Genomic DNA, 15257 nt, shown 5'->3' on the forward strand with positions numbered 1-15257 from the left:
AAATAGACTGCAAGCTTAGATATTCATATAATACAGGTATTCATCTGTAAGAATAACAAATATAATCTACAAATAATCCACAGAGTAAGTGTTTTAATGATAATTTAAACTTCTATCAGATTTTTACCATAGTTACAGAAATACAGGTCTATTTTGAGTTTGATTATTAGTTACCAGGATCTACATGAAATTGCCCACAAGACTAAAAGCAGAAGAGAGAAAAAGAAGCAAATATCATGGGTTATCTAGAAACCAGATGAGAATTATGAATATTGATAAGTGAACGTGTGACAGCAAATGAGAGAATACACTTTTTCTTACCATTTTTGTGATTGAAAAAGGCCAAAATGAAGTTGAAAGTGAATGTCGCTCAGTCGTGTCCTTCTCTTTGCAACCCCATGGACCAGAGTCCATGGAATTCTCCAAGCCAAAATCTGGAGTGGGTAGCCTTTCCCTTCTCCAGAGGATCTTCCCAACCCAAAATGAAGTTGAATTATAGTAAACAAAGAAATTTCCCTTTAGGTGACTATATTAGTACATATTCCCCGAGACTTAAGACTATTCCTCTATTATTGGATTCAAATCAGATTTAAGAAGCAAAAGAGTAAGTGCAAATCTTAAATCCAGATATATCATATGATAATGTCCAATATATACCGGGCACTTATTACTTCTGATAAGGCAGTCTTCGAATGTAAACTTCAAAAAGAAATTCCAAATTATTAAAACATTTCCTCAAAATTCTGTACTTAAAAGTAGTATTACTGTATTCTGTATATTCAACCATAGATTAGATATTTCTATCATATAGTTTTAAATTTTCTTTGTTTCTTCTTTGGCTTAACATTTATAGTTTTTTGTTCTTTGCAGTACATTTTAGGAGTATTCCACAGAGCCTTATAAATCACCTTGTGTTGTGTAAGATGAGTGTATTTTGCAGTAATGTGTCAAAAATCGATTTTTACCTGTAAGCATCAGCCCTCCCATACTTGTCAGCTCTATAAAGCAAAGAGCAAGCCTTTGTACTCTTACTGAAAGTGCACTCCAAATTAATCAAATAATGGAATATGTGATCATTTATGGTGCCACAGCCAAAGATTTTGTATTCTGCCTTTAACATGGTTGTGTTGAACTTGCATGAATAATGTATTCAGGTATGCTTATTATCAAATATTTGTCAAGCTGACTTATACATTATATAAAATATTTAAACTATATTTGTTGTTAGTAAAATAGTATTAATGAGCACAGAAGAATGCTGTTCATTACTCTTCTATTTTATGTTAAAATGTGACGACTCACATCACCAGAGTAGTAGAAGGTCTTCTGTAGAAGATCGTTTGCGCTTTGAGGCAAAGTGCCAGCAAAAAAGACACCTAGAGTTCCAAGTTGACAGTATTTCACCTCACAGTTTGCTCTTTAGTACAAAAATGAATTCATGCTTTCAGTTTGAAGTACTGAGTGATACATAATTTCCCTCCCTCCCCAAAAAACAGTCAGGTCTGGAAGGTAGTGTAACTGTACGTAAACTAGAGTTCCCGCTGAATACAGCACCGCCGCCTCCAAAGTAGTGGGCCCTGTGTGTTACTTCCCTGGCACTCGGGGAGTTAGGAGAAAACAAACATTTAATGAAACTCTGATCAATGCAGTTTTCAGTGAAGAAGGGTAGAAATTAGATGTTTGAGACTTCAGAGCAGTTCAACTTTGAAGTCATGTTTCACCTTTGCTTGTGTTATTGCCTTCACTTTCAGGGAATAATGTGCTGACAGAGTAAACAAAACCATGGCAAGAGGTCACCATCATCAGTTTAGAACTTTGTCAGCTCCTTTCTCAAGCTGACTTCTTCTGCAGTTCAGGAAGTGAAGAGAACTATAGTCTCAGCTTAGTATTCAAAGAGTGAAAAAGTCACCCAAAACAGTCTTTGTTCTTCTAAGCATCCTTTCTTTGTTTATTTAGCTGATACTTGTGCAAAGTTTCAAAATTGGAGGATAAAGATTGGCGAACCCTAACTATCCTTTATTCTGATGGGAGTAAAACACTGATAGCCTCATAAAAATGTTATTTAGCCTTTATATTAAATGTTTGTCTCTCTAGCCTTGCTTTCTATAATTTGTGATTATAACCCTATAATTGTACACTTTGACCAGTGATTATAATCCTATAATTCTATACTGTGACAGTTAGTTCAGAGTTTTGTCACACCTGAAAAACCACATTGTCATCATATTCTCTGTATTTGCTCATCTCTTTAATATTTAAACACATGCAATTTATTAGTCTTAAGACTAGGAATTTTGCTTTATAATAGACCTTTTCACCACGTGCACTTCCAAGCACTTTAAGTTTTAGGGGTAAAACTGAGGAATGTCTGGTCTTAGCTTGAAATTGGCTTGGTAAGTACAGGTTCATGGAAACCGTGTACTTTAGTTGGCAAGAGCCCAGCTTTCGATAGCAGACCCCCAATACTGAGTCATCTGCTCTAGTTCAGTGTTCACCTTGCAGGACTGCTTTGAAGAAAACATAACAATTACAGAGCACTTACTCTGTGCCTGGTACAGTACTAAACACATACTGTGTTAATTCATTTAATCCTCCCAGCTATCCTAGGACATACTGTTACTATCCTCCAGATTTTATATTATACAGACTGATTATGTGTTGCCTCCCAGGAGTCTGATGGACATACAGAATTCTTCACTTTAGTAAGTACAGTTGACCCCTGAACAACACAGGATTGAATGGTGCAGGGCCACATATACACATATTTTATTTAATAATAAATACTGCAGTGCTTCACAGTCTGGGGTTGGCCAACTCCGAGGATGTGGAATCATATACAATGAGGGCTGACTCTTAAGTTATACATGGATTTTCCACCACTGGAAGGTCAGTACCCCTAAACCTCATGTTTTAAGGGTCAGATGTAGTTACAGCCTATTATCTGACAGATTAAAAATGAGATTTCTAACATCACTGTTATATTTGAAATCCACAGCAATTTAATATCATTCATTTTTTAAATATGAATACCTCTTTGAGAGTCAGAAATGTTACATCATAATGTTTACTCCCTGAACTAATATAGAATTTAATGCTAACCAGTATATTTCCTCTTCAAAGATACTTTTGATCAACTGTCATTTTTTTTGCAAGAAAAACATATATATAAATTGAAATTTAACTTTCTGTTTAGTTTCCAGGGACTATATGGCTCCTAGATTTTTAAAAATTTATGGATTGCTTTATCCTATGATCACTGATCACAACATACATGACAAATTTTAATACTACAGTTTACCCTTGAACAACCTAGGGGTTGGGGCACCAACCCCTCTGCCCAGTCAGAATCCACATACAACTTACAGCGAGCCCCCCTGAGTACCCAGCTCCTCCGTACACAGAACCCCTCTCTGTCTGCTGTTCCACATCCATGGACACAACCGACCGTGGAGCATGGAGAACTGTAGTACTCACTACTGAAAACATCCAGTACAAGAGGACCCATGCAGTTCAAAACTGTTGTTCAGGGGTCAGCTACTCATTAAAGTAAAATGTTACTGGAAATGAGATTAAAGGAGCCAAAGTATTTTTTAATTAGCCCATAATCAGTAGTTTAATGTCGCTTATTCTAGAAGAAAGAGTGTGGAGCATTAATTCTGTTTCTGGCTTTTCTTTAGCTCTGAGAGAACTTTATTCTCATAAATAAAAAAATGAAATCAGTTTTTGTCATAAGTGATTTGTTAAATTCTTTATATATCTTCAGAACTATATGCAAAGAATTATGGTTATCTATTAAGAAGAATATTTTAATGACTTGTCAATGATCAGTTCTATTAAATGCACCTTCAGTTCTGTTGAAAGCAAAAATTCAGAGCCACCTATTTCGCTAAAGGATTTATTTCTCAGTCACCAGAATCATTCAGGCCCTCACTTCCTTGGGTGTATACCAAAAGGCTACACCCATACTTACTTACCAAAAGACTAATGATGTCTGTTCTGACTTTTGCTACTTTTTTACCCTCACTTAGAGGCACCTTGTGTAATATATTCAGAAATGGTTGGGAATATTGAAATATTGCTAATCAGTACCTTTTGTCAGTACATTTTAAAATAAAAATGCTTTTAATACCTGAACTAAGTATATTTTGATCAGTTTCTTAGAGCTATAAACTTATTAGTTCATTCAATTTCTGGAAGATTTGTACCTAATAACCTTACTAGTGAAACCAGTTATCACTGTTAGACCATCAGCCAAGTCAGACTTTCTGGCAGAAAAATAAAGTGTGTCTTCATTTTTCTAATTAAAATGAATGTGTTGATACACATTTTGAGGAATTTCATAAAATTTTTTCTATTAATATGAAGAATATATAATTTATAATGAGGAATGCACAAAGTATAAATAAATACTTCTTTAAAATAGATTATTCAACACTGAGGTTAAGGTTATTTAGATCTAATCTAATTATTATGAGTTATAAAAATCTTTGTTATAAAAAGTTATAAAAATCTTTGTCTCTAAATGAGTATCTTTACAACCAGTGTATAGATAAGATTATAACTTATTAAAGACATAAGATTCATGTATAAAATACATACTACATATGTAATTCTGAACAACGTACACTACTTAAAACTTCATCATTCCATCATCTAGGATATAGTTAGCTACTGATGCTGCTAAGTCTGCTAAGTCGGCTTCAGTCGTGTCCGACTCTATGCGACCCCATAGATGGCAGCCCACCAGGCTCCCCCGTCCCTGGGATTCTCCAGGCAAGAACACTGGAGTGGGTTGCCATTTCCTTTTCCAATGGGTGAAAGTGAAAAGTGAAAGGGAAGTCTCTCAGTCGTGTCTGACTCTTAGCGACCCCATGGACTGCAGCCTACCAGGCTCCTCTGTCCATGGGATTTTCCAGGCAGGAGTGCTGGAGTGGGGTGCCAGTGCCTTCTCCATTTAGCTACTAGGCTATAGAAAATATAAACATTTTGAAAGTGGAGAATATTTAATTGAAATAAATATTTTGTAATATAATCTGATAAAAGTATTTTTAAGTAACTTGTCAAATCTGTATTTCCTCTATAAGAAATCACATAAATATAAATTTCATTTGTGAGTTTAATCTAGTTTAATCTGAAGTTACATTGAAAAGATCTACTTAAAAAAATAATGGTAATACAGTGGAACTATATGTAACTTTGTTCTGTGTTTTCCAAGTCTCCTGTAAATGTGTTATCACACACACTTTCATAATTTAAAAAATAAAAAAGGAAAATAAAATGATAAAAGATATAACAACACAGACTTGTACTACTTTAGCTGTTCAGAAGTGCTTATTGTTTTAGCTAATGACAGATCCTAGGAAAGGTTTTCGAGAATACTCCTTGCTTTGTTCTCACCAGCCTTCTGAAGAGCAGTGAATTTTTTAAGAATAGTTAGGGAATGAAACAGATGAGGTCATTAAGGGGAAATTACTCTACTTTCTCTGGCCATATCATATAGCTGATTTCAGAGACTCATAACCAGGGCCAAAACATCCCCATTTTAGTCGGCAGCCTTTCCCCTGATAGAAATCCTGGGAAGGCTGGACACTAGAGTGCTCTTTTGTTGGCCTAACTGATCAGTGAAGCAGGCTTCTCCCAATCAGTACTTTGAATTGTTTTCCTGTGGCAGCTGGAGGTTTTATACTGCAAGGCATGCGCTGTACTGATGTAATGGATGGAGGGGGGACCTGTCTGTCTTTGAAGCTGAGCAAAGGACTGTGAAAGAGGAGTAGAAGAAAGAAGCTTTTGGACTCTAGGAAGGGCCCTGCATGAAAGCTGAGGATCTGGAAATGGATTCCCTTTAAGTGAAGAGTGGTGGCTTCCCTCTTAAAGAGTCTTCACCTCCACCTAGACCCAGTGACCAAGGTTTGGTGACAACTGGCATCAACTGAAAAAATAGAGTTCTCAGTACAGGCGACCATCGAACAACACAGTGGTGGAGGCACCTGCCCCCTGCAGTGGATTCCATGTGTAATTTATAGGCAGCCCTCCCAATACTGGATTCCACTGTGTCTACAGTTTCACATCCATGGGTTCAACCAACGACAGTCATATAATACTAGAGTATTTACTATTGAAAAAACCTAAGTATAAGTGGATCCTCACAGTTCAAACCCATGTTGTTCAGGGGCTGACGATATATAGCAGACACTACGTAACTGATAGCTACTGACTGTGTTTAAAAGGAGGAAAAGATGGTGAGTAGTCACCTTTATTACTATGTCATTGGTGCTAAAGTGTTAAACAGCAGCCACACTGAGAACTGAGTTACTGCTCCCGTGCAAGTGTTTTAGTATCTGTTGAACAAAAAGATGCTGGTACATCACCATCTTAATTGGGCCCAGTTCAGTCTGCTGTTTCACAAATTCAGAACTGACTTCAATCTGAAGTGTGTGAAGAAGTCATACATGAGACACCCAGAGGCCATACTGACCCAGGATAGTCACCAGAAGTGTGGACCCTCCTCCGGGAGGACAGACGGATGGAAACCCCAGGGCACCAGGCCCACCCTGCAGCACACCTGTGCCCTGGCTCCCTTCTCCAAGTGAAGACATGCTTTACCCTCGTAACCTTCTGACTCTGGTGGAAACGCCTCTCCCATCACCCAACAGTGACACAGTCACTGGAGCAGAAAGACAAAGAACAGCCCTGTCTGTATCTGAATACTCGGGGAGATGGAAAGCACTTTTATCAATTTGATACTCTTTAACTCTTATTAGAAATCTTTCTGACTGTAGCTAACTATTAAAGCTGTTTTCTAAGAAACCACATAATTGAACTGAACTTCAGAGCAGTTTGCACTCAGTTTGTCATTCAAGTACAACTCTAAGTAAACATGGTACAGTCAGTTGCTAGGAAGAACTTAGGTTTGAGAACTATGTTTTTCTCTTTTCCTGTTTTCCTTGCTTTATTATTGATTGAGAAACTAAGGATTCAGCCAACCTCCACTGGGTCTTGTTCACCAGTAAGATGGAATAGAAGTACAACCCTAAAACTTAAAGAGGATATGGTAACAATGTCGACTTTTAGAACACCGTAAACTTATAAAAACAGACTTCTCAATAGATTATAGCTGAATGAGTAAATTGTTTTTAATATTCCTATAAATATTTCCTGTAGATTCAAGGACAGTTGTATTCTCTCAAGATAGTTTCTTATTTAGGAAAACTATGTAACAACTTGGTGAAATGGCTTTTTATAGAGTATGCATTTCTTTTAGTAAAAGATGATGAATGCGACTCAGATGCAGAAAATGAACAAAACCATGATCCTAACGTTGAAGAGTTCCTGCAACAACAAGACACTGCAGTCATCTACCCCGAGGCACCCGAGGATGACCAGAGGCAGGGCACGCCGGAGGCCAGCGGGCATGATGAAAACGGTAATTGGAGCTCACGGCCGCTTGGTTCTCACCTCTGAAGGATTATTGCTTCCATTGCACTGTGTGGGAACCCACCCCACTATAGGGAACATTTCTGAAAACGAGAATTTATTGCAGATGGCAATAGAGAGTCATTTCTTTAGCGAATGGAGTGATGTCCATGGTAACAGTGTGTAGTCTTTTGTCAGTGCATCTCGTGTACACTGTGATGCCCCGCGTGTGAGATGCTTAGGACCGTGCCTGGACATTGACTTCCATTCACTTACATGGCAGCAGGCAGTAGAAGTAGGTTCTGGGAGAAACCATACTTCCCCTTGATGCTGCTCCACTGTTCTGGAAGAAAACCTTGGTGGTATGGTTCAGAACATACTAATTTGGAGACCATTTTTTTTTTCCTGTATCTATGTTGGTCGTCTCTGATATTAACAGCCAGTGTATAAACAGCAGTAAAATACAATAGTAATGTGTTCATATTCTCCTGTAAAGAAATCAGCTGTCATTCTGCCTTCCAAGCACTAGAAACAGATGAAAATAGCATGTTTCAATACTACTCTCTCAAGTCATCTCACCTTTTCCCTCCTCTACTGTGACCAAAGGTCTGTTCTTTATAGCTGCGTCTCCTTTGCTGCCCTGCAAATAGGATCATCTGTACTGTCTTTCTAGATTCCATATATATGCATTAATAGGTGATATTAATATACGATTGTTCATCTCTCACTCTCTGACTTACTTCATTCTGTATAATAGGCTCTAGGTTCATCCGCCTCATTAGAACTGACTCAAATGTGTTCCTTTTTATAGCTGAGTAGTATTCCATTGTGTATATGTACCACATCTTCTTTACCCATTCATCTGTCAGTGGGACATCTAGGTTGCTTCCATGTCATAACTATTGTAAATAGTGCTATAATGAACATTGGGGTACATGAGTCTTTCTTTTTCAATTATGGTTTCTTATGCCCAATAGTGGAAATGCTGGGTCATATGGTAGTTTTATTCTTAGTTTTGTAAGGAATCTCCATACTCTTTTCCATAGGTACTGTATAAATTTGCATTCCCACCAACAGGGCAAGAGAGTTCCCCTTTCTCCATACCCTCTAGAAATTTATTGTTGGTTGACTTTATGATGATGGCCATTCTGATAAGAGTAAGATAATACTTCATTGTAGTTTTGATTTGCATTTCTCTGATTAGGGAATGATATTGTGCATCTTTTCATGTGTTTATTAGCCATCTGCATGTCATCTTTGAAGAAATGTCTGTATAGGTCTTCTGCCTGCTTTTTGATGGAGTTGGTTGTTTTTCTACCATTGAGCTGCATGAGCTGCTTGTATAATTTGGAAATTAGTCCTCTGTCAGTTGTTTCATTTGCTATTATTTTCTCCCATCCTGAGGGCCGTCTTTTCCCCTTCATTGTGCAGAAGCTTTCAGTGAGGTCCCATTGGTTTTTGTTTATCTATGTTACTCCAGGAGGTGGGTCAGAGAAAATCTTGCATATTGCTGTGATTTGTGTCAAAGAGTGTTCTGCCTATGTTTTCCTATGAGTTTTATCATTTCTGGCCTTACATTTAGGTCTTTAATACATTTTGAGTTTATTTTTGTGTGTGGTGTTAGGAAGTTCTAATTTCTTTCTTTTACACATAGCTGTCCAATTTTCCCAACACCACTTATTGAAGAGACTGTCTTTTCTAATCTGTATGTATCCCTAGATCTGAAGTGGGTCGTGAGTGTGTGTGTGTGTGTGTGTGTGTGTATTCAGTCAGTAAGTTGTGTCTGACTCTCTGCAGTCACATGGACTGCAGCACGCCAGGCTTCCCTGTCCTTCACTACCTCCTGGAGTTTGCTCAGATTATGGCCATTGAGTCAGTGATGCTATCTCATCTCATCCTTTGCCACCTGCTTCTCCTTTTGCCTTCCTTCTTTCCTGGCATCTGAGTCTTTCCTAATGAGTCGGCTCTTTGCATCAGGTAGTCAGAGTATTGGAGCGTCAGCATCAGTCCTTCCAATGGATATTCAGGATTAACTTCCTTTAGAATTGACTGGTTTGATCTTCTTGCAGTCCAGGGCACTCTCAAGAGTCTTATCCAGCACCACAATTCAGTTCAGTTCAGTTCAGTTGCTCAGTCGTGTCCAACTCTTTGCGACCCCATGAATCGCAGCACGCCAGGCCTCCCTGTCCATCACCATCTCCCAGAGTTCACTCAAACTCACGTCCATCGAGTCGATGCCATCCAGCCATCTCATCCTCTGTCATCTCCTTTTCCTCCTGCCCCCAGTCCCTCCCAACATTTAGAAGGCATCAATTCTTTGGCACTCAGCCTTTTTATGGTCCAGCTCTCATGTCCATACATGACTATTGAAAAAACCATAGCTTTGACTATACGAACCTTTGTCAGCAAAGCGATGTCTTTTTAATATGCTCTCTAGGTTTGCCATAGCTTTCCTTCCAAGGAGCAAGCGTCTTTTAATGTCATGGCTGCAGTCATCATCTACTGTGATTTGGGTCTCTTGTAGACTGCATATATATGGGTCTTATCTTTGTATCCATTCAGCCAATCTTTTGGTTAGAGCATTTAATCTATTTATATTTGAGGTAATTGATGATATATATATTCTTATTGCTGTTTTGTTACTTTGGGGATTGTTTTTGTGGATTTAGGCATTTATTGTTTGTAGATTTTTTGATGATAGCCATTCTGACTGCTGTGAAGTGATACCTAATTGTAGTTTTGATTTGCATTTCTCTAGTAATTAATAATGTTGAGCTTCTTTTTGTGTGCCTTTTAGCTGTCTGTATGTCTTCTTTGTAGAATTGTCCATTTAGATTTTTTGCCCATTTTTTGATTGCATTGTTAAAAGAACAGCTGAGTTGCATGAGCTGTTTGTTGGGTGGTTTGTTTTTGTAGATCTTTCTTCTTCCCTTCCTCTTTGGTTCTCTTGTGATTTGATGACTATCTTTAGTGTTGTGTTGGGATTCCTTTTTCCTTTTTGTGCATATGTCTGTTGTAGATTTTTGGTTTGCAGTTCCTGCAAGGTTTTGCTAAAGCAGTCTGTATATATACTAGATAGTTTTAAGTTGCTGGTCTCTTAATTTCAAATGCATTTCCAATATCCTGCGTTGTACTCTTCTCTTCTCACGATTGCTGATTTTGATGCCATGTTTGTGTGTGGATGATTTCCTACCTTTACTGTATGTTTGCCCTAACCAGTGACTTTCCCATTCATAATTGTCTTGTTTATAGTTGTAGGCTTTTCTTTTCCCCCTGAAGAAGTTTCTTTATCAGTTATTGTAAAACTGGTTTGTTTGGTGGTGCCAAATTAGCTTTTGCTTGTCTGTAAAATTTTTTACTTCTCTGTCGAAATCAGAGCTTTGCTGAATATTCTTGGTGACAGGATTTTCCCTTTCACCCCTTTAAAAATACGTTGCCACTGCCTTCTGGCCTCTAGGGTTTCTGCTAAAAAATCAGCTAATAACCTTATGGGGACTCCCTTGTATGTTATTTGTTGCTTTTCCCTTGTTGCTTTTAATATTTTCTCTTTAATTTTTTAATTAATTAATTTATTTTAATTGGAGGCTAATTACTTTACAATATTGTAGTGGTTTTTGCCATACATTCACATGAATCAGCCATGGGTGTACATGTGTCCCCCATCCCGAACCCCTCTCCCACTTCCCTCCCCATCCCCTCTCTCAGGGTCATCCCAGTGCACCAGCCCTGAGCACCCTGTCTCATGCATCGAACCTGGACTGGCAATCTATTTCACATATGGTAATATACATGTTTCAGTGCTATCCTCTCTTTAATTTTTTATCAAGTTGATTAATATGTCTTGGCATGTTCCTCCTTGGGTTTATCCTGGGTTTATCTGTGCTTCCTGGACTTAGGTGACTATTTCCTTTCCCATGTTAGGGAAGTTTTCAGCTATTAATCTCTTCAAATATTTTCTCAGGCCCTTTCTCTCTCTTCTTCTAGGACCACTATAATGTGAATGTGGGTACATTTAATGTTGTCCCAACAGGTAGGTCTGGCCCAGGCTCCTCTGAAATCACTGCTTTTTCCCTTGTGTCCCAGCGTGCCCAATACCTTGTGTGTGCCCCTTAAGCATGTTACTTCTCTTTTCCTCAATTTTTTGAAGTTCCTGTGATCAAGCCCCATTGGCCTTAAAAATCAAATGCTCTGGGGTCTCATCCCCCTGATGCCAGATCTCCAGACTCAGGAGCCTGATATAGGGCTCAGAACTCTCGTTCCTGTGGGAGAACCTCTGCAATATGGTTACTTTCTAGTATATGCGTCACCCACCCAGCAGGAATGGAGTTGAGTTGTATTGTGAATACACCCCTTACACCATCTCCTTATGGCCTCTTCTGTGTCTTTGGAAGTAGAATATGTTTTCTGGTAGGTTCCAGCCTTTTTTGCTGTTGGCTGTTCAGCAGTTAGTTGTGATTTGGGCATCTTCTTGAGAGGCGGTAAGCTCAGGTCCTTACTCCTCCATCTTGTCCTCTGGGCTTACTTTAATCTTAGGCGCATATTCTTGAACTCAACACTGCAATGGTGATTCCCTTATTCTCTCTCATGAAGATGGATGAGGAATGGGGGTATGATTTGACCTATTATTGAATTATTTGATTTCTTACTGTTGAGTTTTAAGGATTCTTTGTGTATTTTGGATAGTAGTCCTTCTTCAACTCTGTCATTTGTAAATAGTTTTCCCAGTCTGTGGTTTATCGTCTAACTCCCTTATTGTCTTATCTCATGGGGCAGAACATTCTCAGCTAAGTCCAGCTTATCAATTATGCCTTTCATGACTCATGCCTTTGGTATCCAAACAGGCATTACAATACCCAAGTTGGTATAGGTTTTCTTCTGTTATAGCCTGTGTCTTACTCATTTTGCATTTTATAGTTAGGCCTGTGATCCTTTTTGAGTTAATTTTTGTGAAGGGTGTAAGGTCTGTGTTTACGTTCATATTTTTGTGTGTGGATGTCCAGTTGTTCCATTACAGTTTGTGAAAAGACTGTCTTTGCTCCATTGTATTGCATTCACTCTCTGGGCTCACCTGTACTCCATTCCACTGATCCATTTATCTGTTCTCTCGCCAACACCACACTATCTTAATTATTAAAGTTATGTAGTAAGCCTTGAAGACAGGTAGTGTCGGTCTCCCGTTATTCTTGCCTTCAGTGTTATGTTGCCTCTTCTGGGTCTCTTGCCTCTCCATGTGAGTTTAGAATTTTTGTCAATATCCATAAAATAACTTGATTGGGACTGCACTGAATATGAATATCTAGTTGGGAAGAACTGACATCCTGATAGTATTGAGTCTCCTTATCCTTGAACATGGAATATCTTTGTCTTTATCAAGTGCTTTCATTTCACTTATCAGAGTTTTGTAGTTTTCCTCAAATAAATCTTATACATATTTTGTTAGATTTATGCCTAATCATTTCAGCATTTTGGTGCTAATGTAAATGGTACAGTATCAATCAACTTTCCAATTTTTGAAGGAAATCTACAAGGGTGATCAGAAAACAAATCAGATTCCATTACAGAAAGTCAACTGTCCCTTCCTTAAATTAGGAAATCAGCTGTGAAAAAGATCAGAAAGAAAGCTTTCACTCCAGAATAGGTAGGATTTCTGTAAATAATTTGGTGACAAAGGAAAGAGAAGTAGGGTACTCTAGGAATTCTTTCCTTCAGTGTGGCAAAAGGACACATTTCTGAAAATGACAGTTAGCCTGAGGACACTGCAGTTCAGTTTTAATAATATGTGTTCTGTTGATCTATTTGCAGATTTGTCGAGTCCATAGTTATTAGCATCATAATTCTGTAGGGCCTGCTTGCCTACTGTTTTTTTTGTTTGTTTCCTGGATTTTTTTTTTCTTTTAAAGAAAATGTGTTAACATTTCACCTGAAGCAGCAGCAGGTTACAATAAATATGAAAGGGAAATATAAAACCTTAAAATACAGATATTTATAAACATGTAAAATTTTAATGTAACAAACAGAATTTCAAAAAGCCTCAGTGAAATAATGAAAACTCAGCTTTGTTCAAGTCCATCGTAACAAATCAGTGCAGTGAAGTCCCGTAAGAATTGGAGCCTTAGTCACTCCGCATCAGTACAACATTTGAAGTATACAGCGGTTTTCCTTCAGGTGTTCATTACCTCCAGGCATGTGATGCAGTGTAGCTGCTAATCCAGATTCCTCAGTAGGCATGCTGTCACACCAGCAACGTCTCTTGCCATGAAAACGTAATTCTCTTCAGAAGCACTTAGGTTTTTACTGTTTTAGTAAATTAAACATACCATCCTGTACTTCATAAGTTGTAAACAGGGGAGCTGTATTCCAGCAGGTTGATTTGTCAAAATTCTGGTTCAGTGGGAACAAATCAAGGAGGTTTTTTCACAGGTTTTGTATCAGTCTGCCACTAAAGGAAGTTTAAGCCACAGAAATTTAAAATGCTTTTTAAGTAAGTTTATTTATGGTCACAGATTCATAAATGATCACAGACTCATAAAGAAATTATAGTTCGAAAGTGGTCAGACATAGGGTGGATTTTTTAGTACTGAATTCCTACCATAGGTGTATTATAGGAATTCTAAAAAGAAACATCTATTCCTTAAAGGTCTTCATTGCTAAAAGGTGAGTTTAAAAAAAAACGATTTTTTAAAAACAAAAACAAAAATTTTAACTTTTAAGCCTGTTCATTCTATAAACTTATGTTAAATATTTAGATTTATTTTTCATTGTTTTATGCTGTTGGCCTAAAATAATAAGTTCATATCTCATATGTGTGAGAATATTCAATAGATATTTATGAAAAGAATTTGCTGTTTAAATATGAGCAACTTGCCATTTTATAAAATTATTAGTATTTTGTACATTAATTACAAGAATTAATCATGAAGACAAGAAAATAGAATGAAATGCCGAGCAGACAGCTTATGACACAGGAGTTCAGGGCAGCTTGACTGGTGGAAGCAAACCAACTGTGGTGCTGACGATAAAACACCTGTCACGGGGCCTCTGACCTCAGCCCCTGGAACCAGCCGAGGGCAGCAGCGTCGCCAGGCGAGGGGAGTGTCCCAAACGCTGTACAAACAGGAAGTCGATGTTAGAACACAGCAGGATTCCCCCGATGTCCTCACGGGGCTAGTCTAGTCCCCAGAGAAGTGGGTCATGTCAGAGTCATCACCACTGGAAAAGTCTCTGGTTCCAGGTGCCTTGCTAGCTGATAACGGAAGATACCATCATAAACTTTGGGGTCTTGGTTGTTTGACTTTATTCATATATTTGATATATATTTCAGTGTACTTAGCTATGTAGAGTCAGGTGTTCAGCCTGTTCTTTGCGGGCTTGTCCTTGAACAAGACATTTAATTTATATGGACTTGAATTTCAGTAACAGTGACAGCTTGATGAAGTAAACATTATGACATTTTCTCTGGTGGTCTGTTTTTCTATAAGAAGTTAAAAATAAAGTTAAGATAACATTTATAGCAAGATGTGACTTAGGAACTTTTTTCTTTGAAGAAGTAAATCCAATATAGAAATGTAGTTAATATTGGCCAAGTGGTATTACATTTTAAGATTGGAAGGCTTAGATGTTTCCATGTACTAAAAATATGTAGTTCATTCTCTGAACTACAGTTTATCTATAATGGCTTATTTTCTGAAAGCTATCCTAATAGTCATCCATCTGAAACTAAACAAGAAGTGTGCTGGTGTGTCTCGGGAGGGGAAAGAACATGAAGATGCAGGAGCATCTCAGTGGCCGGCCCTCAGTCCAGCCCCCACGGCTCCTCACACCTCCTCCACTACGTCCTCCACACT

The 15257-nt window shown here is 38.1% G+C and overlaps 1 protein-coding gene across 6 annotated transcripts in view; it reads left to right on the top strand.

Moving 5' to 3' along the window:
* Positions 1-15257, top strand: part of ZEB1 (zinc finger E-box binding homeobox 1) — a 198414-nt gene that overhangs the window by 163571 nt on the left and 19586 nt on the right. For 4 of the 6 annotated variants that reach the window (XM_025264296.3, XM_025264297.3, XM_044928062.2 and 1 more), the window contains exon 4: positions 7262-7423. The exons of the other annotated variants lie outside the window; for them this stretch is intronic. In XM_025264296.3, coding sequence (XP_025120081.2) covers positions 7262-7423 — 162 coding nt within the window. The remainder of the gene's footprint in view (positions 1-7261; positions 7424-15257) is intronic. 6 annotated transcript variants of the gene reach the window in all.

This window comes from Bubalus bubalis, chromosome 14 (assembly GCF_019923935.1).
Source record: "Bubalus bubalis isolate 160015118507 breed Murrah chromosome 14, NDDB_SH_1, whole genome shotgun sequence".
Taxonomy (NCBI): domain Eukaryota; kingdom Metazoa; phylum Chordata; class Mammalia; order Artiodactyla; family Bovidae; genus Bubalus; species Bubalus bubalis.